This window comes from Camelus ferus, chromosome 2 (assembly GCF_009834535.1).
Source record: "Camelus ferus isolate YT-003-E chromosome 2, BCGSAC_Cfer_1.0, whole genome shotgun sequence".
Classification (NCBI taxonomy): Eukaryota; Metazoa; Chordata; class Mammalia; order Artiodactyla; family Camelidae; genus Camelus; species Camelus ferus.
Window position 1 is genome coordinate 56,754 of NC_045697.1, and position 13,012 is coordinate 69,765.

Consider the following 13,012-nt stretch of genomic DNA (forward strand, 5'->3'; position numbering starts at 1 on the left):
AAGCTGGATGTTGTGCCCGGCTCCTCCATCAGGCCCTGACAAAACTCCTGCCCCAACAGTGCATCTCACATCCCATCCCAACTTTCTGAAGAATCAATGAGATGGTGGCTCCCTCCCACCTGTAATCCTCCAAAGTTTCCCCACTCTGGCTGGGCTGTCTGCTTGGAGAGACGTCCGCCAGGGCCATGAGGGTCCCCAGCACCCCCGCTAGGCTGCTGGCTCCTGGGTTCCCTGACACTGAGCACCTCAGCAGGCCAGGTGACACAGCCTGAAACCCCACAGCTGCTCACCTCAGGAGGGACTGGCACTGCAGCTGCTTCATTAAAGAGAGCAGAGAAGGGCTCCCCAGCTGAGACACAAACAGTCCTCCTTTGTCTTTACTGTTTAAAATCAAATCCCTCTCTCCACGAGGGCGAGAAGCTGATCTGTGATCTAAGTTCCTGCTTCTCCAGTCTTTGACCACTGAATAAAGCTGTGCTGCATGGATATCAGCTTCAGTCTTGTTTTTGGCTGCACAAACCCAAACTAGCATCTATTCTACACTTTCTTTTAATTATTCTAATTCTTGTCCTTTTACTAATAATAAACATATTATAACCTCCTGAAATGAAGAGTCTTTGTCATGTATTTACTACCCTGGTCCTGTAGACTCGAAAAGGAGAACATACCTCCCTGAGACTCCAGAGAGAAGCTCCAGCTCCACCTTCAGCTTCCAAGTTTGAGGTTCCACTTAAACTACTCCCTGAACAGCTTTCTTACCTTGTTCCTTGAGTGCTGTCTCTAAGGGCTGTGTGAGTGTGAGAAAATGACACCACGAAAACGAACATCGCTGTGTACCTGGTGCGCTACGTGCCCTTCCACCCACAGAAGCGCAGTACAGACGCTTCACCACACGTAACACTGATACGTATAATGGGGAACTAATCAGCTAACCCACGTGCATACGCGTGCACGCCAGCCTATTGCTATTACAGGACACAGTAAACAGTTCAATCCATATTAGATTCCAGTGCCTACAAACATCGCCAGGGGTAACTGAAGTGACCGATATTACATAGAACATATGTTTACTAATCATACTACCACACTGAGTGCAAACATTTCCAGTCAGCATGCTTATCATCACCGATAACCAGCGCTTAATCATCAAGCCTCGATAAGCCATCAGCCCGCCCACAAACCTGCCTCTCTCCTCATTCTGGGCCCATGATCTGTGGGAATTTCTGCAAATGAACTGTAACTGGCATCTGGTTCTTACTTCAGGGCCCTCTCACCTAAAACTGCCCACTTGCCCCCTTAAATAAGACATCTCAATGGTGTTTTCCACAGTAATAAAAACAAATCACCCTAATATTTGTGTGGATACACAAAGGACCCCAAATAGCCAAAGCGACCCTGAGAAAGGAGAACAAGCTGGAGGCATCTCCCTCCCTGACTTCACACTACAGCACGAAGCTACTCACGAAAACAGCGTGGAATTGGCACAAAAACAGGCATGTGGACCAGAGGAACAGAGAGAAACAAACCCATGATGACAAGGTCAGTTAAGGTATGACAAAAGAGCTTATAAACACGAGAGGAAAGGATGGTCCCCACAAGCAGCAGTGCTGGGCACCACATGCTGTCTACACTGCACACAAAACTGGTAACACCTGGTTTTACACACCAAGCCCTTCCTGGTTGTCTGAAGCCCACCCCCACCCCACTCCAAGCCATCACCCGTGCACAGGGAGCTTCTCCCCATCTTTCTTCACCTGTACCTCCCGGCAGTGCCTGGATCATTGGGAAATCTAGCTCCTGTCCACGTGGATGCTGCCCCATCTGGCCCTGAAGTTGCAGTACTCGTGGGTCCCAAGGAGACTGAGCTCCTGCTGCATAGATGCTGACCTGCCACGTGACCCAAACTGCAGCCCCAGAGGTAAATGAGCAGACAAAGTCCCCTCAGTTGCACTCAGAGCCACTTATTCAAAATCATAGAAGAAAACAGAAGAGAATTGACACGAGCTTGGGTTTGGTCATGTACATCATGAGCTTTGAGTGTTAACCCAACACAAGAAGGCAATCCAGAAAGAAACTCAAGGAATATCATGAACTTTATAAAATTAAAGATTTCTACTCTGTGAAAGACCTTATTCAGAAAATCTAGACAGGTCAAAAACTGGGAGAAAAAGAGTTGCAAACACATATCTAATAAAGGATTTGTCTCAAAATACATAAAGAATTCTAACACAGACAACCCCATTAAAAATAGGGAAAGACCTAAGTAGACACCTGGCCAAAGAAGATATACAGATAGTATACCAAAATACACCCGGGACTCAGGGTGGGGTGGGGAGGAGGTGCAGAAAAAACACTGTTCAGCTCAACTCCCTGAGTCATATGTGACCCAGGACTCGTCCTATCCTTCCTGGAGGCCTCAGATAGATGGATAGGGAGGAAGGGGAAGAGGGCCAGTTATGCTTAAATCTAACTCTATCCCTGACCCATCTTGCACCTTCATTCGACATGGTCTAAGGAGTCCGAGCCATAGTAAATAGATGAAAAAAAAAAAAAGAAAAGAAAAGAAAGAAAGAAAGAAAGAAATCTGATGGCAGAAGAAAAAGTAAATCTGTCACTGTTTGTAGATGGCATGATACTCTGTATAGAAAACCCTGAAGATGACACAGAAAAACAAATAGAACTCATCAGAAAATTCAATTAAGTTGCAGGATACAAAATTAACCCACAGAACTTATTTCCATCTCTATACACTTTAGCAAATGAGCAAACTAGCAAATGAGAAATTAAGAAAACAACCCCACTGACAATGAACTGGACAAAAGTAAAATACCTAGGAGTACACCTAACCCAGCAGGTACCGAGCTGCACCCAGAAAACTGGGAGGCACTGATAAAAGAAACTGAAGACGACACAAACAACGGAAAGGTACACTGTGTTTGTGGACTGGAAGAAGTGGCACTGTTAAAAGGACCCCAGGCTCCAAGGCAATCTAGAGATTCGATGCCAATCCTAGCAACACACCAATGGAATTCTTAAGAGAACCAGAACAAAGAATTCCAAACTGTGTGAACGTGAACAATCCATACAATCTTAAGAAAGAAGCACAAACCTTTCATATCTCACTCCCTGGTGCCAAACTCTACTACAATCCTAGAATCATCCACACAGTATGGTACTGGCACAGAAGAAATGCACATAAATTCACAGAACAGAATTCAGAGCCCAGAAATAAACCCATGCTTGTGTGGTCAATTCATCTATGACAAAGGAGGTGAGAATATACAATGGGGGAAAGACAGCATCTTCCATAAGTGGCTTTGGGAAAACTGGACAGTTACATGCACAGGAATCAAACTGGAACCCTTTCTCATACCATCTACAAAGACAACCTCAAAGTGAATCGAATACTTCAATGTAGGACCTGAAGCCACAAAACTCCTAGAAGAAAACACAGGCAGTAAGCTCTTTCACATCAGTCTTAGCAATATTCTTTTGGATCTGTCTCCTCAAGCAAGAGAAACAAAAGCAAAATAAACCAATGGGAAATCATCCAGCTGAAAAGCTTTTGAACAACAAAGAAACCATTCCCAAAATGAAAAGGCTGAATGTGAAAAAACATTCACAAAAAATGCATCTGAAAGAGGTTCACATTCCAAAACAGACCAACTAAAAACTCACACAACTCAACCACCAAAAACCAAAAAAAAGCCTAATTAAAAAATTGGCAGAAGATCGAATCTTTTTCCACAGAGTATATGCAGATGGCCAATGGACACATGAAAAGATGATCAATACTACTCATCATCAAAGAAATGCACATGAAAACCACAAGGAGATGATCTCCAAACAACCGAAAGAATGCCCATCATCCAAAGACAACGAATGACAAGCACCAGTGAGGAGGTGGAGGAAAGGAAATCCACATGCACTTTTGTTTGGAACGTCCATTGTTACAGCCACTATGACAAACAGTATGAAGGGTCCTCAAAAAATTGAAAATAAAACTAACATATGACGCAGGAATTACACTTTGGGGTATCTTTATTAATATATATATATTTTTTTTTACCTCACACACACACAAAATGGAAAATGACTTAGCCAAAAAAAGAATGGAATCTTGTGACAACATGAATGAACCTAGAGGGTATAATGCTAAGTGACCTGTATCAGACAGGGAGAGATAACTTATGGTGTCACTTTTCTGTAGAATCTACACAACACAACAAATGAACAAAGAGGAAAACAGAAACGGACTCATAGATCCCAAGAACATGCTAGTGGTTGCAGAGGAGAGAGGGCTGGGGGCATGAGCGCAACAGGTGAGAAAGACCAACACACACAAACTTCCAGTCACACAACAAATGTCACGGGAATGCCATGTGCAGCATAGGGAATAGGGTCCATAACACTGTGCTGACATTGTATGGTGACCAGTGGTCACTAGACTCACCGTGGTGATCATCTGGCCACATATAGAAATACCAAATCACTATGTTGTATACCAGAAAACTAATATAATACTGCCTGTCTTTTATACATCAATTTTTTTAAAAGAAGAAAAACCACTATTTTTTTAAAAAAGAAAGATGTGTAATGAGATAAAACGCAGATGTCAGATAAAACTTTAAAAGGATGTAGGTTGAAAAACGAGGTCATCTGAAGTTCTACTCTCACGTGGCCCGGACAAACGAAGGACTCGAAGAGGAGCAGCCATGGGACACTACTGGAGTGTGTGTTTCTTTGTTTAAACAGGCTTTATTTTTTAAAAGACGTTTTGAGCTCACCACAAAGTTGGGTCCCACACACCCCCTGCTCTGCTCTTGCTGCTCCCTTCAACCCACCCCCCAATCCCAGACACACACTCAGGTGCTAGAGCCTCCTGCCCCCAGCTTTCCTGTCAACATTCTGTGTGTTGGTCACGACTGCTGAGCCCACATGGACACATCGTGATCACCAGGGCCCAGAGTTTGCATCAGGGTCCACTCCTGGTGGTGCACAACCTATCAGTCCCATCAAACACATCTCACCACAAAACCATCACACTGCATAGTGTCGCTGCCTTAAAAATCCTCTGTGCTTGGCCAGTCTATCAGCCCCTGCCCTCCACCCCACAGCAAACCCCTGGCAATGCACTGATCATTCCAACCCTTTCCATGGTTTGCCTTCTCTCCTATGTCATACGTAGTTGGGACCCTAAGATGTGCCCCCTTTCCAGACTGGCTTCTCTTACTGAGTAACAGGCATTTAAGGTGCCCCACCTGTCTCCCCATGGCTCAACAGATCTCTCACTTCTTTTTGTTTCTGAGGAATATTCTGTTGCATGCGTGCAGCCCAATCCACGTGTCCATTCACCTCCTGAAGGACATCTTGGTTGCTTCCAGCTTTCTGGCAGGTATGAAGAAAGCTGCCCTAAATGTCCTGGTGCAGGTTTCTGTGTAGATGTAAGCATTTGACCCATTTGGGTCCATTGATACCAAGGAGTTGGAGGACTGGATCATATGGTAAGGATGCATTTCATCTTGAAAGACCCAGCCTATCTTCACAGAGACCCTGAAGGTGGTCGCTGAGAGCATGTCGGCATCCTGAGGAGTCAAGCCAAGGAAAGAGGTTAATTTCAAAGATGCCAGTAAGAAGGACGTCGCAGAGACAAAACCACCCCTCCACCCTCACAGAGCTGACAGCTCGTCCTGAGAATTAAATGCACATGAGACAGACTCACAGGAGAGAAGCAGACACACTTATTACCCCTAAGTTTTACATGACCTGGGCCGTCCTGCTAAGGAGGTGAAGGAATACCCAGAGAAGTGGCAAAACCTAAATGCTTTCCTGTTGGGCTGAACAGAGAGAGGGGATTGTGGGAGAGGAACTGCACCACGTGGGGAGGCTGAGGAGGATGAGAATCACGGTCAACAAGGTCCGTGTGTACAGAATTCGCTCTTTCTCATCTTTCCACCCTGAATGAGAACACTGTCACTCTCCTGCTAGGAGGAGGGAGGACGTCTCCCATGGGGGTGGGGGTGGGGGCGGGGGATGGATGTGTTGTCTCCTGCTGCCAGGAAGACGGAGGGGAAAGCTCCGCACGTCCCTCTTCACCTGTTTTGCGGGAGATGGAGTCGTTTGTTTTCTCTTTGCTGTTTTCTCTGTAAAAGTATCCAAAGCTATAAACAATGCTCAGGCTTCCTTCATCTCTGAGTCCTGTCCCTGGGGTTTGGCCTCGCACAGGAGGTGGGACACGTTCTTCTGACATGAAGGGGCTGGGCAGGCAGACAGGGACAGGGTGGGTGAGGGCCCAGGCTTGTTCTTTTCTCATGTGTTGGGAAGATGATTCTGCTCTTGCCAGATGGGATCCACTTTCTCCATTAATGATCTGGCAAGGTATCAGCTGAAAAGAGGAAGAGCCAAGGTCAGAACAGGGAGAAGCTGGTGATAGATGCTGGGGTCTCCTGAGCAACGACTGTCGGAGGCACATGCACATCCCTGTCTCTGGGCCACCGCGTTCACGGCCGATTTGGTGTGCAGGTGACTGAATGTACGGTGCTATCATTGGCCCACTTTGGGGTGTTGTCTCCAGCTCACCTGAGCGGTGCCAACCTGCCAACTAAGATGGGGCTCATCCAGGGGTGGCATTGTGCCACAGAAGGGAGAAGCAGAAAGTACTTGAGCTTAAGTGACTTGTAAAAGAGTGACTCTCTGAAGTGGCTGAGGGAGGAGACCAGCTGGGTATCTCTTTGTTTGTTGGAAATTGGGGCTGGATGTTGTTTATTTGCTGGCTGTGGTAAATAACTCTCCAAGTGGAGGTGTCTGTACAAAGGGTCTAGCAGGATGGGAGAGTGAGGGTCAGTCCTGGTGCCAAGAAATTCCAAGAATTTGTAGTAGCTCAGACTCAGGCCTTTTCTCAGAAATAGGCAGAGAGGGGAGTTGGCTTTGGTCATCGTAAAGCTAACTGGCTCCTCAGCATTCACAACAGAAGGTTCCCAGTATGAACTGATTTGCAGGAGCCAGCGTGTCTGCAGTGCTCAGCCCTCACCCTCAGCCCCCAGGTGGTGCACCTTTCATAGGAGAGATGTCACAGGGAGACAGAGAGGATGTGGACAGTGTCTCTCTTACATGGGTCATTTCTTCAATAACATGAATTCAAAACAATCAATACGTCATTCAGGCATCTTTAGAAATGACCTGCCCTGGGCTCTAACAACACACACACACACACACAATACATATAAATATAAATGTATAAATACACACACACACACACACACACACACACACACACACACACAAGACAGAGATAGACAGGAACACAGAGAGGCAGAGGGAGCAAGAAATAGACAAGACAGACAGACAGACAGACAGACAGACGAGGCACTGAGAGACAGAGAATGAACACGGGAGCTGGGAATGGGTGGAAGTCACGCACTTTTCGTAAGTCAGTTTACCTGTCGGAACCCAGGCACAAGGTCCAACCACCCTGCATGTGTGGGTGTGGGAATCACACAAGGCCAAGTGACCAGGAGGCAAGAACGCAGGGAGCCATGGTGGGGCAGCCCACCACACAGGCCGAAAAGAGACACTGGCACCTGAGTCTGAACATAACAGGAGGACCTGGAAGGCTGTATGCCAGAGCGGACAGTGTCTGAATTGTATTTCATTTCAACCCACCCATGGGGGAGACTGGGAAGCAGGCAGCAAGGAGAGTGACTTTCTCCAGACCCCAGAGCAGAGCCAGGCCTGTGTGGGGTGTGCTCTGCGCTCCGCCAGCCCTCTGTGGAATCCTTCCTTTGCTGAGTCTGAGCATGAGCTCCCTGTGATGCCAGCCCATGGGTGTTACAGGGGCTGTAGGTGTTTATAGTCTACAGACCTGATGGCTTCCCTAGGAAGCAGAGGCCAGAATGACCCCCCATGGTGCAGATGGGGGGCTGGGGAGACCCGAGAAGCACGTGGCTTGTCCAGGGTCACAGCACTTCTGAGGAGGGGGAGCCGGGTCTGAACCTAGCTGTGTCCTCAGAACTGGGGCCCTGGCTGCACCCAGGCCTCCCCAGGGCTGTGGGGTGCACTGGCTTGGTGTCACTGTGCATGGACATGGTATGGGGTGAGAGGTGAGCAGTCGGGAGCCCAGAGGGGCCCTTGGGGAGATTGGTGTAAGGAGGAAGCTTGGGTAAGGGGACCCCAGGAAGTGACCTCACTTCCCTGGCAATAGAGCCCAACAGAACCTGGGACATAGGTCACCAGGCACCCACTCTCTAGAGAAGCCCCCTCCCCAGCTCACTTGGTTGGAGACGCTCAAACAAACATGTTCTGTTGTGTCCCAATATCCTGAGGCCGTGGCCACACTATTTTCTCCTACAAGATCCTAAAAAATGACATGATGGCTCAATGCCATGTGATACCCTGGATAATTTTAATGATGAAATAAAATACTGCTTGCAAGAGACAGGTTTAAGAGTGGGTTTGAGCCTGGTGGGGCAGGCGCTCATACTCTCACACTGTGACCTGGTCCCTTTGTCCTACTAAGTAACTTTGGGAGGGCCCATTCATAGCCACAGTCTCCCTCTCTCACTGCATCAGGGACCTCCAGCAACTCCAGGCTGACACGTCCAGTCTAGTGGGGAAGGGTCTTTCCTTTCTTGGGTTCCATAAAAAGTCACAGCTTTCAATACCTTTGGTCTAGCTTGGGTTATATCTCATCCTTGAACCGATCAGAGCACCAAGAGGATGGAACATAAGACTGGATAGATGTGGGATCATACACCCATCTTCAAGGTGAGTGGGACATGGGATCAGCCCTCTGCGACTGTTTGGACCAGATGCAGGTGTAGTTCCTAAAAACTGAGGTGCTGAGAATGGATGCTGCATTGAGGAAAGCAGCAGACTCCACCCCGCTGACTGCCCACTGCACAGCTGTGGGATCTGAAGTCCAAGGAAGGAAGGGGTTTGGGTCAGGGGCTGCAGCCGCCCACCCAGTGTTCTTCCTGTTCTCCCAGGATGGCAAGAAGCTCTTCCACTTGCTCAAAAAGCAACTTTGCTGTCGCTGGTAAACTCAGGACTCCTGCCTTGGACACTGCATCTCTGTATCTCAGAGACTGGGCCAGAACAGCCCACGTGCCCTCGCAAGACACATACACCTCATCTGCATCCCTGGGAGGCGGAAGCCCAGGCATCACATCTGTCCCTTGGCTACACTAATTACCCATCCAAGAAAAAAACATGCTCCTTTTCCAGTCTCTTCTGTCTTCTTTACAAAGAGCAGAGACCAAATACCAGGGTGTTAAGGAGACTCTTGCTCAGTGAGGCAGTGGGAGTCTGGAGGACTATCCCATACCACAGTACCACCGTTGGCGGCTTTCCAAAGCCCACAGGGCATGGGCTTGGGATGCACTCAGGTTTCTAAGACCACACAACCTCAGCGTGAAACTGTCCACTGGGAGGCCTAGTTGCTCCTGTATCTCTGATTCTTAATGAGCATAAATGTCAAAGGTTTGTTCCAACCAGAAGGCCAAAGGATAGCAGGACCACAATCAGTGTTTGGAGGGTTATTACCTCTCTCAGCAGGCTAAGAGGCTCTGAGGGTGGAGGCACCCTCAACCACAGGGATGTTTGAAAATGAAACATCCAAAGGGGCTGTCTACACTGCCCCAGCTCCTACTCTAGCCCCAGCCCTAGTGCTAGACACCAAGCCCAATCTAATCAACACAAATACACCATTAAAGAACTGGACCAGTATCCCTATAAATATGAATATAACAATTCTCCACAAAATAGTAACAGCATGAAACCAACAGCCGATTGAAGGGACTATGCCATCAGCCAGCGTCTCTACACCAGCAATCCCAGATTGTTCAACATATTAAAGTCAAGCAATGTAATACACCACAATAACTGTGTGCAGTAAAAACACAAAATCATCAACTGACGCCGAAAAAGCTTTAAACAAAACCCAATGCTATTTCATGAAATAAACACTCAAGAAAGCACAAATAGCACTAGTCAGTCCCCTCTGAGGCAAAGGAGCTGGGCCTTTATACCGCAACCCGTCTTGAGCTCAAGGTGTTTGGGCAGCGACAACTCCCAGCGCAGCAGATCCCACCAGCCAAGGGCAATCGTTCAGAGAAGACGGTAGCTGTGAGCTGCGGCCCCTGCGTGCCCAGAAGCCAGGGATGGAGGCACTGGACACTGAAGGGGTCTGGATGGAGCCCCAACAATGTCCCGGAGTTCAACGCCGCACAGGGGGCCCTGACCCGGGACGTCAGCCGGAGTTTCTGGAGGTCACCTGGCGATGCAATGGCCTGACTCGAGGCCCGAGCCACAGACCGCGTCCTCTGCACACACCTGCCCACGACACAAGTGGCTCTGAGGGCGACGGCACCTGACTCAGCAGGCTCACAGAATGTGTGACAGCTCCTAGCAGGGGGCAAGCACACGGCAGGGCCACAGACACAGACACAGACACACGAATACACTGACGCAGCACACGGGACACCTCACTGCCCCCCGGGGCTGGCGGGGCCTCGCGGGCAGGCGCACCGGAAGTACACGAGGAGCCGGGAGCCCAGGGCCGCCCCGCCCCGGAAGCGCCCGCCCCCTTGTGCGCATTTCCGGCGCGCAGACTGACGGATAGACGACGGGAACCTGTCAGGCCCTCCGGTTCGCGCTTGCTCAGAGGCTGCTTGCTCGGGGCGGAAGAGGCTGCTTCTGGCGAGACTTGCACGGGGGTCTGGGAACCTGGCTCCCGGCCCGGCGGGTGGGCGCGATGCGGCTAGGCTCCGGGGCCTTCGCCGCCTGCTGCGTAGTGATCGAGGTGCTGGGGGTCGCCCTCTTCCTTCGGGGATTCTTCCCGGCCCCCATTTGTTTCTCTTCCAGGACGGAGAACGAAGCAGAGCCCCCAGCGCCCGAACCCTCGTCTGGTACGGACCACTCCCCAGGCATCTCTGCTCCCTGGGCCCCACATTTCCCCGGAGGACCCTCCTTATGAGCTTTGCCTCTTGGACTTCTTTCCAGGGTTCCCGAGTGGTCTCCTCGTCCATTCTGATCCTCACCCCCAAGAGCCCCCTTCTTACCGCTCCAGTCTCCTTTTCTGTATCCTACAACTTTTTGGCAAGCCCCACTACCAGCCTACTACTAAGATCCTACTCCTTGGTCACCATAAAGTAAGCTCTCTACACCCGTGAAAAGCAAGCCTCTCCCCAGCACTCCTCATCCAGTGACACCCCGACCTCCTTCCCTGAGCAGGTGTTTGGGTCACTCACTGTTCCAGGCACCCTTTTTGCTCAGTAAGACACAACAGATGAGATTCCTGCCGACCTCTCGTGTTTTCTTCTATGATATTCCTCCAAGACCCCGTTTTGCTCAGTAGTTAAGACCTCCCTGCATAGACCCCCCTTCTTAGCCCTCACCTATCCAGCAGTATATACCAGGTAAAGACACTCAGGTTTTGGACCAGATCCACACAATACCAGCTGCTAGCCATGTAAACAGTTTGTAAATGCTCACCCATCCCCTACCTGTAGCACTGTGTTTGGGGTCAGGCGCCCTGGTGTCCCATTCCAGGACACTCAAGAAGGACACTCCCTTGTCCCAGTACTCCTCACCATGCTAAGGGCAGTTTGCTACTTAATACTGGGGATCTCTGAGCTTCCTTGTTGCCCACCCCCTGAACCCAGCGTTGTCTACCAAGAACAGGCCTTTTCCTTTGGGTCAGGATATGTAGATGTGACAGAGTATGTGCTGGAGAAGTAGGCAGAAACTACATTAGAAGGTGTTTGAATGCTACATAAAGTTTAAAATTCAATTTCCTTTTTTTCTTTCAAACACTTTTAGGAGCCAGTTCCAACTGGACCAAGCTCCCACCACCTCTCTTCAGTAAAATTGTTATTGTGCTGATAGACGGCTTGAGAGATGATTTTGTGTTTGGGTCAAAGGGTGTGAAATTTATGCCCTACACAACTTACCTTGTGGAAAAAGGACCATCTCACAGTTTTGTGGCCGAAGCAAAGCCTCCTACAGTTACTATGCCTCGAATCAAGGTAAACAGTTTGACTTAACATATTACAGATCATGGTTTGGCTGTTTCAGAAGTTTAGAGGGACTCCCTGTAGTCTTTTACTTGGAGTCCCAATTTTAACTAAGTGAAAATTAGTTTGGTGCTGTCAGCCTGGCTGGGGCAATAGAATGCTGAAGAAGCCTCCCATTGGATGGAACTGAGCCCCATGATTTGTGCCCTTTGCCACATAGCCAAAGCTCGTGCTTCATGGGAAGCATAAAAAATTTTCAGCCAGATCTTCTAGGCCAACCTGATTCAAGAGATACCATCCTCGTTGCTAACCTGCTATCTTCTTTAATCATCAGTGGATCAGTTTTAATTCTGGAAGGAACCTCTAGGGTCATCTAGTTCAGTCTCTTTACTTTGTGGATAAGGAAGCAAACTCAGATAAGTCAAATGACTTGTCCAGAATTGTAGTGTACACAGTGACCAAACCAACATGATCTGGCTTCAACAGATATCTCTGATTCTACTCTATAAACTGTCTTCATGTGTTCAGCCTAGTGGGTGTGCCTTTGAAGTGCACAGTGATTTACCCAAGAACTGTGGGTAAAGAGAAGAGTAAAGCTTTACTGATTGGCTTTAAAACTATTTATTGAGCAACTACTGTGTGCTGATATTGCAGTGGATATACAGTTGGGGGAAAATAGTATCTCTGTCTTCATGGAACTTTCAGTCTCTAATAAGAGACACAGCTGTTAAACAAATGAATGTGCAGTTACGAAGTGTGATTAATGCCTAATGAAAAAACAGGGTGTGGTGCTCAGTGCTGGGTAGGGGGCTCAGTTTAGATTGGGGTGAAGCAGAAAAGCCTGTCTAAGGAAATTACATTCCAGCCTAGATCCCAAGGATGAGTAAAGGGGTGGGATCAGAAAAGGACAGAAGAGCTTGAAAGGTTGTGAGTACCCTGCAAGTCAGTGTGGTGTAGAAGTCTGACCAAGCCTTACTTCTGTGGCTGCTCATGGGACACAT

At 48.6% G+C, this 13,012-nt stretch overlaps 1 protein-coding gene and 1 long non-coding RNA gene across 3 annotated transcripts in view; one reads left to right on the forward strand and one right to left on the reverse strand.

Moving 5' to 3' along the window:
* Positions 1-4,049: 4,049 nt before the first annotated feature.
* On the reverse strand, positions 4,050-10,509 carry LOC116667227. The gene is made up of 3 exons (XR_004324043.1): positions 7,053-10,509; positions 6,097-6,385; positions 4,050-5,585 (listed from the first exon to the last, which is right to left on the reverse strand). It is a non-coding gene; the product is annotated as an uncharacterized LOC116667227 (long non-coding RNA).
* A 111-nt stretch (positions 10,510-10,620) lies between these two features.
* Positions 10,621-13,012, forward strand: part of PIGG (phosphatidylinositol glycan anchor biosynthesis class G) — a 28,560-nt gene continuing 26,168 nt past the window's right edge. The window contains exons 1-2 of one of the 2 annotated variants that reach the window (XM_014553398.2): positions 10,621-10,904; positions 11,818-12,023. In XM_014553398.2, the coding sequence (XP_014408884.2) occupies positions 10,751-10,904; positions 11,818-12,023 (360 nt within the window). In that variant the 5' untranslated portion in view covers positions 10,621-10,750. The remainder of the gene's footprint in view (positions 10,905-11,817; positions 12,024-13,012) is intronic. The other variant, XM_006177821.3, reaches the window with a different exon arrangement.